This window comes from Microtus ochrogaster, chromosome 5, assembly GCF_000317375.1.
Source record: "Microtus ochrogaster isolate Prairie Vole_2 chromosome 5, MicOch1.0, whole genome shotgun sequence".
In the NCBI taxonomy this organism is placed as follows: domain Eukaryota; kingdom Metazoa; phylum Chordata; class Mammalia; order Rodentia; family Cricetidae; genus Microtus; species Microtus ochrogaster.
Window position 1 is genome coordinate 80,113,570 of NC_022012.1, and position 13,593 is coordinate 80,127,162.

General features: G+C 50.8%; 1 protein-coding gene across 2 annotated transcripts in view; it reads right to left on the reverse strand.

Moving 5' to 3' along the window:
- Positions 1 to 245: 245 nt before the first annotated feature.
- The window catches only part of Mapkapk3 (mitogen-activated protein kinase-activated protein kinase 3), a 33,434-nt gene continuing 20,086 nt past the window's right edge, over positions 246 to 13,593 (reverse strand). Inside the window, exons 3-11 of one of the 2 annotated variants that reach the window (XM_005347839.3) lie at positions 8,684 to 8,823; positions 7,482 to 7,546; positions 6,942 to 7,021; positions 5,108 to 5,231; positions 3,890 to 3,965; positions 3,462 to 3,586; positions 2,569 to 2,654; positions 2,217 to 2,297; positions 246 to 1,541 (exon numbers count right to left, since the gene is read on the reverse strand). In XM_005347839.3, the coding sequence (XP_005347896.1) occupies positions 1,389 to 1,541; positions 2,217 to 2,297; positions 2,569 to 2,654; positions 3,462 to 3,586; positions 3,890 to 3,965; positions 5,108 to 5,231; positions 6,942 to 7,021; positions 7,482 to 7,546; positions 8,684 to 8,823 (930 nt within the window). In that variant the 3' untranslated portion in view covers positions 246 to 1,388. The remainder of the gene's footprint in view (positions 1,542 to 2,216; positions 2,298 to 2,568; positions 2,655 to 3,461; positions 3,587 to 3,889; positions 3,966 to 5,107; positions 5,232 to 6,941; positions 7,022 to 7,481; positions 7,547 to 8,683; positions 8,824 to 13,593) is intronic. The other variant, XM_026779558.1, reaches the window with a different exon arrangement.

Below are 13,593 nucleotides of genomic sequence, written 5' to 3' on the forward strand. Positions count from 1 at the left end.
GCCGGGGGTGGGTGTCACACATACAGTGCATGGGGGCGGCACAGAGTTAGAGGCATGTGGCAGCTGCCACCCCTCAGTCCTTCTGACCTTTCTACAATGAATGAGGCAGAGGTGCTGGAGTCAGCCTGGTGTGTTTACCAGGCCGGAGGCGCCCTCTCCAGCCAGGATATGGTCACTAGTAAGGGTGTGGAGCTGCTTTTGACCACTTGTGTCCACTCAGGTACACAAAAAGAAACTCAGAATTCACTGAAAAATGTTAAAAAGATGTTTATTAATATCTGGATAGAAAGTCCAGCAGTATTGTCCTAGCTGTTATGAGCTAGGTTTCTCAGCCTGTGAGAAAGACCGGGATCTAGGAACAAGGCTGAATGCCAGGCACTTGTCAGGTCATCTATCAAACACTCCGCACCTGGAGGCTACCCTGGCACATGGCAGGGCAGAGCTGGCTAAGTCTGGGGTCAGCCAAGAAGGACCCTCTCTGATCTGACTCATGCTAGAGCCGGGATCAGACCTCGTGAGCGTGGCTCCTCAGCCCATCATCGTTTCGGGTCTGGAAAACAGGGGGCCAAGTATCTCTGGAATAGCCCTTGCCATCAGCAGAGAGGGACTTCTTCCTACCTGAGATCTGGTGAGCGGGAAGAGGCGGGGGCTTTCATCACAGTGATGTTTTCCAAAATGGAAAAAGGTTAAGGATACCCACCTCCTCAACACGCATACACACACCTTCAATTGAGATGAGAAGCTACCTTTGGGATTGGGGGGCAGTGACGGGATTCTTAGCCTCAGGGACTCTAGTAGACCGTCTGTGGGCTGGTGCTACAGAGAAATAAGCAAGCTGGACTATACAGCCTCTGGCAGACCAAAGAGAAGTGAGGCTGGGGAGGGGCAGCCAGTGTGAGAGAAACAAACCTCCCCAAGAAGGTAGGTTCCTGACTGTCCCTCCTTCCTCCTTTGTTCAGTATTCATAGACAGCAACATGGCCTCTGGTCACCATAGCAACCAATGGTCAGATACGTTTCTCAAGGCCAGACCCATCTGCCCACACAGCAGGATGTGTCTCTGTAGAAAAAAGGTAGGTCTGCCACAACTCCCAGTGGCCTAGAAGTAAGGCCAAGTGCTAAAGTAGAAGACCTGTGGCCTCACAAGCCACAGTGGCCAAAGTTGCTTCTGCTGTAGCAGAGGGCTCCCTATCCCGGGGGCCCAGACGCTTTCTAGGGCCTGAGCTTAGGCTGGGACCCTTGGGCCAAGCTCTTTATCCTCAAGTTCAATGTGACACATTAAGACAACAAAATTATCCTTTTGTTATAAAAATGACTCCGGCCCTTCCCGGCCAGAGCCTCCTCGGAACACCGGAACACCGCAGTCTGGCACTCTGACTCCCCCGTGAGCTACTGGTTGTTACATCCTTGTGAGGCTGAGGAGCTGCCTGCTTGTTTTTTCCTCCGCTTGTTGAGGAGCCGGTTGTTAGAGGTCTTCAGGTCCTTGATCTTCACCTGGTCATAGTCCACCCGCATGGTGGCCAGGGCACTGGTCATCTCCTCCTGTGTACCATTAGCATGGGGGACAGAAGAGGTCAGGATAGCCTAACATTAAAAGTCATCACTTTCGTGCCTGGGAAGCACCCTCCATGACATCACTGCTCCAGTGCCCACTCTGTGCTCGGCCTTGGACACAACCCTCCCTACAACTGTTTTCAGGTTGACACTGAGCTTATTCACAAAGACAAAAGAAACAGATGACTCCCTGGTCCACACCAAGGCTACTTGGACAGAGAACTGAACCAATGGCATTTGCACAGAACCACAAGACCTGCAGACAATGGTATTTCCCTAGGTCCCCAAGAGCCTGAAGCTTTGTGACTGTACCCTGGATACCCCAATACTCTACAATGCTATCTCATAGGGACAAACCTGACCCTCACCACTACATCTGAAACAAGGCTAGTTCCTATCACAAATGTCATAAGAAAGTTTCTGGCCAATGTTTGGGCCCCAGATCCTTTCATGGAGGCCCTGGCCTAAAATCTCCTCACTAAGAGTGCCCCATGAGCACCACCCTAAATAGGAAAGTGTAGCAGTCCATTGCTCAGTGGCCTGCCCTGGTTGGATCACTGGGGCAGTCACTGACATCCTCTAGTCACAGAGGAAGAGCCAAACTCCAGGTGCTAAGGAGATGCCATCCAGGAATGTCTAGAGATTGAGAAAGAATCTACCCACCTTGACATCATCCCAGTGATCTCTGTCTTCCTGTAGCACCCGGGCTGTGTGGAGTGGGGTCTGTGGGACCACCATTGATTGCTAGAAGGAAGCCCAAACCCATGGATCAGAGACTGGAACTGCATGGTACAGCACAGATTACCACCACCACATACCCTTCTCCCCTTCTCACGTGGGGAAATGGAGGTTCAGAGGGGGGAAGGAGCCTAACTGCAACAGTGGCAAAGCCAGGCTATAGGTGGGGTGTTACCAGACATCACTGTGCAAGGCTCCAGTCCAGCCCTGCACCCAGGCCTCCAGGGCTACCACCGTCCAGCCTGGCAGCCCTACTCCAGGCCAAGACCATGCTCACATTGATCCATGGATGGTTCATAAACTGCATGATGGTCAGCCTCTCTGTGGGGTCTGTCTTCAGGAGCAGGCGGATTAGCTGCTTGGCTAGGGGATCCAGAAAAGAGGGGAGCAGTGAATGGCAGTCCCTCAACCTTCCACATGAATCAAAAGCTCTGTCCGACAGGGCTATAAGTACTCCTACATTCTTCATGATCAGAAATGGTGAGCTAGCAATTGTGTCTCATTTGAGGTCACTAAGCACTCAGAATAATTTGTTAAGCAACAATAGATAATTACAAGGCAGAATTATTTGTGCTATCTAGGAAGGAAAGTATGAACAAGGAATATATGAAAGAGGGGGTCCTGGGGAAGCATTTTTTTTCCCTTAAGAGAAGATCTCTCTAAATATAGCCCTGGCTGTTCTGGAACTGTACATGAATTTATAGAGATCTGCCTGCCTCTGCTTCCCAAATGCTGGATTTAAAGGTGTGTGCCACCACACCTGGCTGGAGAGACAAATTTTGATCCCACTTGACAGATATAGAAACTGAGACTTGAGCTGGGCAGTGGTGGCACAAGCCTTTAATCCCAGCACTTGGGAGGCAGAGGCAGGCGGATCTCTGTGAGTTCAAGGCCAGCCTGATCTACAAGAGCTAGTTCCAGGGCAGGCTCCAAAGCTACAGAGAAACCTTGTCTGGAAAAACCAGAGAAAAAAAGGAAGGAAGGAAGGAAGGAAGGAAGGAAGGAAGGAAGGAAGGAAGGAAGGAAGAAAGAAAGGCTGAACTTTAAAGATCAGATGGCTTGTCTAGGTTCACATAGCTAGGATTTAAACACAGGTCAGTTTGACAGCCAAAGGGATATCTCCCAAAACGGAGGCTGAAGGGACCAGGTTAGGCAGAGAATCTCACTTACCATCTTCAGAGACCTCTGACCACTCAGGCTTAGGGAAGCCATATTGGCCCAAGCGAATCCTTCTCTTCATCCCTGGAGAGATGGCCTGGCCGGTGTTGGAGTAGAAGGGTGGGAATCCACACAAACTGGAAAAGAGAAGAGGCCATTTGGTACAAGGGTTGGGCACACAAGGGTCAGGAACTGTCCTCTCCTTGCACAGGGAGACAGGCAGCCAGACACCACAGCAATAACGCCTCTTGACACATCCCAGGAATACCATCAGCCTTGACATGAGGCAATCGCAAAGAATGTCTCATGACACAAGAAACAAAAGACAGCCTGACCAAAAGATGACATGTCCCAAAGGACACAAGAGGTGAGAAGCTGAATGGCACTAAACAGGCATGAAAAAGTAGAGTAGGGTGGGTCAGGGGAGGACAGGTACTCACAGGATGTACATGATGACGCCCAGGGACCACATATCACATGACTTGTCGTACTTCTCAGGACCCAGGACCTCAGGAGCTGCCAGAACAGAGAGCATAGGAGATCTCTCAGCCCCCAGGGTCTTGGGAACTAGGAAGGAGTCTTAAGCCTGGGTAAGGTGAGAAACAGGTACCCAAGCTGGGAGGTAGGACAGAGCAGACTGGCGTCTGGCACCTTCTGGGAAGGCAGCATGTGTGTGAAGTAGGGGGAGGAGAGACAGCTCCCAGGAAAAAAAAGGAACTGCTCTCTGACAGCCCCCTAGCTACTTAAGGGCCTCTGTCAGTCTCAACTTGGTAAGAAAGAGGAGGAAAGAAAGCCAGCCCCAAGTTTGGTGAGGCCCTACAGGGACAAAGAGGGTCTCAGTCTGTCAGAGGCATTGTGTTGTGTCTCTCTGTCTCCCTGAATGCACAGTCTAGATCACAGACTTCTGCATTCCACTGTCAGCTTGGATACCCATCCATTGTCAGCTCAGATACCCATCCATTGGCCTGGGTTTTCCAACCAGTGCAGTGAGATCAGCAGGTCAGACTTAATATTAAAGTCCTTCAGAATACCCCCTGATAAGGAGGGGCCATTTCTGGAGTTTCCTACCCCTTAGCTGTTCTCCCAGAGGGAAAAAGCTTCAGTTATTGCCCTACTCTCAGGGAAGGGGCACTTGTTACGGGGGCTTTTGGCAATTGGAGGCTGCCTGGAGCTTTCCCAGGAATCATAAGTATGCAAACACCCCCAAGCCCCACCCAATTCCTGGCTCAAGGGACCCTTTCCCACAAGGCAGGTGACTAGTACCCAGTATCCCTCTAATGTAGGCGAAAAGGCCTGCCCACTTTCTGAATATGAAGATGAAAACCGGAGAAAAACAACCGCGGTTGGGCTCGGTCCCGAGCTGATGGCAGCCTTTTATCACATATATATTTAGAGCTGCTGTGATGTCATTCAGCTCACAGACCACAGCCAGAATTTTCCTGGATCTATTTTCAAAAGCAGAAGCTGAAGTTTGGAAGAATATTTTTGCAGCCTCCGGCCCCCCACGTCACCCGCCTCCATGCAGACAAGAGTGCTCCCTCCTCCCTCCTCCCTCCTCATCAGGCTTTAACACTTTGGTTCCCACAACCCACTGGCTGCCCCGGTCTACAGCAGAATACAGCAAGGGGGATGCAAGCCACATGCTACAAAAGACTCACCCACGTAATAGGGAGTGTAACAGGGTGTCTGCAGGGCATTTTGGGTGGTTTCCTTGGCAAAGCCAAAATCAGTGAGCTTAAGCACAGCATCTCTCTCCTTGGATGTATAGAGGAGGTTTTCAGGCTGCATCCGGAAGAGAAAGAAAGCATTGGTATAGAGGAAGGTACCATGGGGGGACAGAGCCCCAAAGTAACCTTAAATCCCTGCCTCCATCCCAATACATGATGAGCCATCTCTGCTTTTATGAAAACATCTGAACCTTGGTCACCATGGTCACATGGATTGGAGGTGATACCTTCATTCACAGAGAGAAAAGTGAGGCAGGTGTTCAGTCAAGATCATGAATGACCAGGTACCATAGAAAGCCCCTAGGCAGAAACTTCTGTTCCTGAGTCGGTGTGAATACCAGGAAATGCCAGAAAAGATGCCGAGGTAGGAAGCAAACAGCTCATGAGCCAGCATCATCGCCAAGCACAGTCCCACACCCAACCCAGAAGGAAGCCCACAAAGCCAGTAGGCTAGGTCCACTTGAGGTAGCTTAGGGGAGCAGGAGCCACACGGAAGAAATCTTCCTAGATGCAAAGCACAGATGGGCCTGGCAGATGGGGACAGCCAGCAGGGCTCCCTGGAGGAGCCAGCCCTGAAAGTTGGCTTTTAGTGACCAGGTAGGATCCAGGCCTATGCCGAGGAGCAGGAGGAATGACACCCAAGCAAAACTCGGGTGGAAGAGCAGTGCTCCAGTTTGGATCCAGCAGGAGCTGTTTCCTAGGTTCTGCTTGAGATGATCTGACCTTGGATTGGAATAACAGAGAAGCGATTTAGCATATTCTGCTCTGCAGATTTTTCTTCCCTTAAGAAAAAGGGAACTCAGGGGTTAAAATAAAGCAAGGATTTAGAAGGTGGATCTGCTTTGGCTGTGCATGTATCCTGAATCAAAGGGTAACTGTACGGGTTGGCAGCCCTCACCAGAGAGGCACATCAGCTAGCCTCTCCACGCTCGGAGGTTCAGCCTTAGGAGGAAATAAGCCAAGCAAAGGCGAGGAGGAACAGGCTGTGCTAATAGTGGCTCACACACAAATGCTTATGTGTGTGTAAGCATATAGCTATGTGTATGGAGGGCTGCCCAGAAGACCTTAGTTTTCCCAGAAAAGAAAATTTGGAGCGTTGTGCTTCCTATGTTTCAAGCCTGATCACTGGGAAAGCCAGCGGGCCCAGCCCTGGGACCACCTGGAGTCCTTTCTCAAACAGTCAGAAAATGGCTTCTAGCTAAATGCTGTTGTTTGGTAGCTTAATTTGTTTAAATGCTATCTGTGACTTCACCAAAAACCCTATAAGACACTATAAGGCAGCCCCCTCTTGAAGGTCTGGCACATTGATGGTCATAAAATTTCTTGTTGAACAAGTGAACAAAAGGATGATTCCCCATGCAGCAACTAAGCCTAAGGCAAGACAGTTAATGCTCAAAGAGCCTCAGTTTGCTTGTCTGTGAAATGGGTAACGGCCCCATCCCACAGAGCCAGGTGAGCATTAAAAGAGATGAGGGAGGGGGAAGTGGGATTTGGCATGTAAAAAATTAAAATAAAATAAAATTATATACCTATAGAGAGAGAGAACCTTGTTGGGGCCCACTGGCTGGAAGTAGGCAGTTATTCTCATTACTATTGGGATTACCCAGTGTTTGAAGAAAACAAGGAGGTCCATCTGGCAAGAGCAGAATGAGTGTGCTTGCTGTACCATGGGAGAGAGAAGAGCAGTCGAGCGAGCAGGGAAGCTGAGGCAAGGAATTCAGTGAGTGCTGGGAGCCGTCCTGAGGGCTGAGTTCTGGCAGCTCACCTTGACATCTCGGTGGGCGATGTTCTGGCTGTGCAAGAACTGGATGGCACTGCCAATGTCCCGCATTATCTCTGCAGCCTCTGCGGGCACCGCGAGAGGAAAGGGGACACTATGTCAGTTAAAGGTCACCTACCCATAATCTCTCTTCAGCATGGTCTGGTAAACCAGCACTAGATGGAAGTCCTGTAAGCCAGGTAGGTCTTCCATCCTAGCTACCCACCCAGACAAATTTCCTCCCTGGGTGTTCTGAGCCCACCCAGGCCTCTTTCCTCAGGCCTACACTAATTCATAGCAGTTCCACCGGGGGCCAGCACCAAAAGCTTCTGAGTTCTCCACCTCAAGACCGTAGGTAGTCTACCTACAAAGTTACAGATTCAAAGAACAAACCCTTTGAGGGGACGGGACATTCAGTCCCATTGTCTTTAGTTCTTCTGTGAATCCTGAGGCTCAGCGAGGGGCAGGCCTTGCCCAGTTATCTCATAGCAACTCCAGTATGGCTTCCCACACTAGCTCCTCACCGGTCCCAGGGCCCACACAAACCTCTCTCAGTGAAAGCCTGGTCACCACGCTCCTGAATCCGGCTGAACAGCTCACCACCTTCCATGCTGCAAGACAGAAAGGTGGAGAAGTGAGTACCTGTTCTCTCTGCCTGTCTTGTTCAACTCACTCTGCTCTGGATCAGAGGCCTAAGCCCGTGCGCCCTGGAGAACCTGCCAGATAGTGGCTGTCAACTTGGGTGGGTTGATCTGAACTTTTGGAACTAAGAAAAGGTGGGATCCTTGCTAGGAAATTCCCATGCTCCCTGTGGTGCTGGCTCTGTCTGGCTGTGAGACCTTAGACACCCCCAACCCTATCCAAAGGTATTTCCCCAGATGCATGAGACATCAGTAGTCATCATCATGGCCCATTGCTCTCGGCATGCTCGGTGTGTGCTATGCCCTGAGTTCCACCCTCTGTGCACATCGCTACAGAACCGTGGTCGCCTTCTTTCCCTCAGCTACCTCTTTTGTTAAAAGAGAATAATAACACCAACCTCCAGGAGTCATGAAGATTGACTGGGAGAGCTTGGAACAGAGTCAAGCTCGGGGTGAACACCTCATGACGCTCTTCCTCCACATTTACTGTCTGAGTTACAGAGATCCAGAAAGCTTAGTGGGTACCCACAATCCCACCACGAATGGGTGGCTGAGCCAGGGTCCAAACCCCATATCTGAACAGCTAGCTAGCTTATGGAGGGAGGAGAGACTTGAAAGGCAGAGAAAAAGAACCCAGGCAGGGGACACAGGGTCTGAGGAAGGCTAAGGTTGTACCCTAGTGCTGATGGCACAAGTCCAGGATAGAGGAGACCACGGTTCCTGTCCCCACGCCTCATCACCCACCATCCAATAGGACAAGTCCCATAGAAAGGAGAAAGTCAAGGAGCTGTGTTATCCTGCTCCTTTCCAAAGCTCCCTGCCCACACAGTCAGGGCTTGGCAGCCTTCTCTGACAACTCCTCGCGGAGTGGAAGTCCTGTCCAGGAAGGCAACAGAGAACTGAGGATGTATTTTTTTCTGCCCTTGTGGAAATGCCCTGGCGGCCAGGTCTACAGATCCAAGGCCTGTGACTGTCTACTCCACAACTCCTCAAGAGCTGGAGTGCCACTCAGAGCTGCTATCTGAAGAAGAAGGTCCTTGGATTGTGGTGACCCTGGGGGCACAAGAACACCAGAGGGGTTCAAAGGTAAGGAGGGCACCTGCCTACCATTCCATGACGATGAGGAGGCAGCGCTTGCCATGATGCATGTTCTCATACACGTCCAGGATGCGCACGATGTGGGGGCCGCCCGAGGCCTGCCAGTGGTGGTCCACCTCCTGCCGGGCCTTGGGGCTGTCATACAGGAGCTGTGGGAAGCAGGCACCAAGGGCATCAGGCTCGTATCCCCCACCCTCCCTTTGCTCAAAGAGGCCTGGAACCTGCTGAAGCACCAGGTATTTAGCTGTGAGGGGCAGAGTGAAAATTCAAATTCAGCTTTCCCTGCTTTATGGTCCAGTGAGCCTCTGAACTTAAGGGGCACAAGCAGCGCCACCAATGGGTCTAGAGGGCCCTGGGATGTGGGTGACAGGCTAGAGTTCAGAGGTCAGAAAAGTCCAAATGAAGTAGAGATTGAGCAAGGTTTGTGGTAAAACATGTGAGACATGGGGCCTCAGGCCACGGACCACATAGTTTTTGAGCCTCAGTTTTACAATTGATGACAGGGTTGCCCAGTTATCCAGGCTGATTGGGATCTGCATATGCCAGGCCCTTGGTGACTCCTCATGTCCCTCATCCAGCATCTTCATGGGGATGTGGGGGTGCTAGAGAAAGGCACACAGAGAAGGTGCTGGAACCATATATTCAGAGACTGAAGAGGCATGGAGGCCTGTGTCCATTGGTCTATCCCCCTGAGACCTGACCCTGAGTGGAGGGAGTCACAGCCGTATTCCCATAGGAGCAAAGGTAAGTCATTAAGACATCACATTCTCCAGGAGTGGGTGCAGGAAGAAAACTGTCATTACCAAGAAAAGTGCTTCTAAAATGAGTTGCTTGGAGCTGGTGAAATGGCTGTGGGTAAAAGTGCCTGTTACCAAGCCTGGTGACCTAAGTTTGATCCCTGGGACCCACATGGTGGAAGGAAAGAACCAGCTCCTGTAAGCTGAACTCTAAGTACACACACACGTGCGCGCGCGCGCACACACACACACACACACACACTCACTAAAATTAAATAAATAAGATACAGTTAGCTGTTTGGCCATGACCTCTGGCTTCCAACTTAACTCTGTAGCCTCCCTGCGATCTGTGCAGAGCAAGGGGCTGATGCTAATGACCTGGAGCCAGGTCAAGGTGAGCTCACCCTCCTCCCAAGCCTACAGACTCCAGGTTATAATGCAGGGATCTACCGGGGCAGAACGGACTCTAACTGAGGAAAGTGACAACTGCGTGGGGTTGGATGTAGTTTTAGGATTGAATTCATCCAGTACTCACTGCGGCCTTAAATAAGTATGCACAGCTCCAAGCCACAGCCCACAGCCCTGTAAAATGTAGTAATGACAGAGTCACCCCCACCAGACTCCGCTCAGTAAAGCGGGCATGAGTGTCAGGAGTCTCGCTCAGGTTAACAGCCTTGGGCTATGGCTGCCTTCCAGAAGACTGATCATCGGAAATGAGCAAATCCTGGGAGTGAGAGAGCCTGGGGGAGTTGGGAAAGAAGTCATCTTACAAGTGGAGAGGGCCCAGAATAGGGACAATAGTGACAAGCCACCCCCAGCAGCCTTGCTCATCCAAATATTTTCTTATTTTAGGAAGGCTGAGGATCCGCGCTCCGATCGTCTTTGCCCTGCTCAGCACCTAAAGGAACCTAGGACAGACTGGACTCAGTCTCCCCCAAACAGGAGAGTGGGGGCACTTTACAAAGGGCGCAGTTAAGACAGCTGTAGAACCAAGTTCTCCAGATAAAGATAGGGCAGTGTCCCAGGGAAGGGAGAGGAAAGCAGTAGTTTCTGGAATCTTCTGCCCTTTGGCTGTTCCTCCAGCTCTGGAAGGATTTATTTCTTTTTCACCCTGGGAATACAGGCAACGCAAGAAATACAGGGATCCAGGGCTTAGTAAGCCCCTCTGTCAGTTCTGAGTTCCCTCCTCTGTTATCCTGCCAGGGTAGGTATGTTTGGAACAGTTGTGGGCCAAGGCCACTTCTGGATACTATGGAGCCTGGCCTCTCAGGATACCTTTGAGGTCCACATTGGAGCACTGCCTTCTTGCTGTCAGAGCTGAGGGCTTTTGTCTCAGAGGCCCACCTCCACTGTGTCCAGGCTGGTTCCAGCTACAATGCCCTCATTCTCAGTCACAGGCCCCGAGGTGAGCCAGCCTTCCCACTCCCCAGGCTGACCTGTCTGGCAGGCCTCCCAGACTGGCTCTAGACCCCCTCCTCACTCTGCCTCCCTGTCATTCATTCCCACCCAAGTCCTCTCCTCAGAAACCCCACGCTTGCTCGCCCACGCTCGCCCAGCAGGGTCAGCTGCCCTTCCTCTTCTCCATCCATGGACACAGATCTCCTTTCCACAGGCCCTCTAGATAAACACCCTCCGCCCCAGCACCCAGACTTGTCTTCACCCACCTCATGATCTGCTACCTCCGTGCCCTTAAACAGTTCGTCCAGGCCAGCAGACTGCACTCGCTACTCCCAAACAGCCCCTCCCTCTGTTTTACCAGTCAGGTTGGGAGCAGGTGCAGAACAAAAGCAAGGCATGTGAACTGGGGTTTCCTGACTGGTCCTCAAAAGAAACACTGGGCTCCTGAGCAAAGGAAGGGAGGAAGGCAAAGTTTGGAAGAAGAGAGGGCCACAGAAGAGCCACAGAAACTGGCCTGACAGGGAGGAGCAGGTGGAGTAGATCGGAGAGGAAGCCATGTGAGGCTCCTACCTACTTCCCACATAGACTAAATAACCATTCAGTACCAAGGCCCTGAGAATGGCTGTTCCCAGTAGAGCAACGAATATTTCCTCTGTTCTCTCTGCAGGTTAGAATCCTGAACCTGGACTTGGGTCCAGCTGCCAAGAAATCTCCTGGACTGTCACTTCTGCCACCTTGATTTGCCCCGCAGCATAGCCTCTGTGTGTGTGTGTGTGTGTGTGTGTGTGTGTTGTACGTAAGCGTGTGTGTGTGTGTATGGGTGCACTTGCCTGCTCATGAACATGTGAAGGCCAGAGCTCTACAATGAGTGTCTTCTTCTATTCCTCTCCACCTCCTCCCCCCTTCCCAAGACAGGTCTTGGCTGTCCTCAAACTCACTCTGTAGACCAGGCTGGTTTCAAACTCAGAGATCCGCCTGCCTCCACCTCCCAAGTGCTGGGATTAAAGGCGTGCACCACCACCGCCCGGCAACATCATACTTCCTCTCCACTTTAAATATATATATATTTTTTTATTTTATGTGTAAGAGTGTTTGCTTGCATACATGTGTGTGTGTACCACATGCGAGCCTGGTACCCAAGGAAACCGGAAGATGGTGTCGGATTCCCTGGGGCTGGAATTACCGACAGTGAGTTGCCACGTGGGCACTCTTAACCACTGAGTCATCTTTCCTAATTTTTTTTTTTTTTTTGAGACAAGGTCTCTCACTGAATCTGGTGTTCCCTGTTTCAGGTAGATTGGCTGGCCAGGGAGTCCCGAGGATCTGCAATCTCAGTCCCACTCAGACTGTGGTTACGGACATGCTCTGCCATATCCACCTTTGACATGAGTGCCGGGGGTTCCCAACTCAGGTACCCACACTGTGCAGGAAGTGGTTCAAACTCACCGAGCCATCTCTCTGACCCCATAAATCTGTTTTTGGTTTTGTTTCTGTTTTTGTTTTTCACCAGGGTTTCTCTGTGTGGCCCTGGCTGTTCTGGAACTCTGTAGACCAGGGTGGCCTCGAACTCAGAGATCCACTTGCTTCTGCCTCCTGAGTGCTGGGATTAAAGGTGTGTGCCACCCCTGCCAGGCTTTTGTTTCTTTTTTTCTTTTCCTTTTTTTCTCCCCCTTTGAGACAAGGTCTCATAGAGCCCAGGCTGGTTTTGAACTCACAATTTAGCCAAGAATGACCTTGATCTCCTGATTCTCCTGCCTCTACCTCTTGAGAGTTGGAATCATAGACACGTGCCACCACACCTGGTTTATGAAGTGTTGGGGACCAAGCGCTGTACCAACTGAACTACGTTGTCAGCCTCCAAATCTTAGGACACAGTTTCCTCAGCTTCTTCTCCCACAGCTGGAGCCTTCTCCTCCTCCAAGATGCCCCTGAATGTCACCTCTATCCGGAAGCCCTCCTGGCCATCCTTCCTAAAAAACACCTCCTTTCGCCCTTTATTTTTCTCTGTCTATACAGTTTCTGTTTGTTTATTTACGGAGTATAATTTACAGTCACTAAAATGTGCAGGTCTCACAGGTCTGGTTCAATGAGTTTAGACAATCCCACACACCCTGGCAACCACACCCCCATCGAGATAGAAAACATTCCCAGCTCCCCAGAGAGCTCCCACGTCATAGCCCTTTTTACCTCCCATGCCACAATGCTCACAGCCTACAATTAGCTTGTTCCTTTGATCACCCCTTAAACTATATACACAACACTGTACTTTCAGCGCGCCTGGTTCGGTTCAGAACATGTTACAAATATTAAGAGAATACATTGTCATCATTATTTCTTAGATAAGAAACTGAAGCACAAAGAGAGGAAGTAACGAGTCCCTGATCACAAGACTGTTCTCGCAATCTCTCCCAAGGCCAACACCCTGCTGCCTCCCTTGTCAAACTGTGAGCCCACAGAGCAGGGTCTGTGTGATTGGTCCTGTCTCTGATATTACTTGTAAATTAGGTGATTACTCCGCAAAGGAGGGATGACCGGAGGAAACTCTGGCAGTGCATCATGGGAACAAGATAAGAACAAGAGGCAGGCTCCACAAAGGACAGGCATGACATCCTCAAACCTTCGGTACATACCTTCTCCACTCTCCCCAGTGAACCAGACTTTACTCCCTCTTCCAGGGACCCAGGAGAACTTACGCTAGTCCCCACGGCAAGTTGACTTCATTCATGCAGGTACATGACTCTACATGATCCTTCTTTTCCTTTTTTTTTTTTTTTTTTTTTTTTT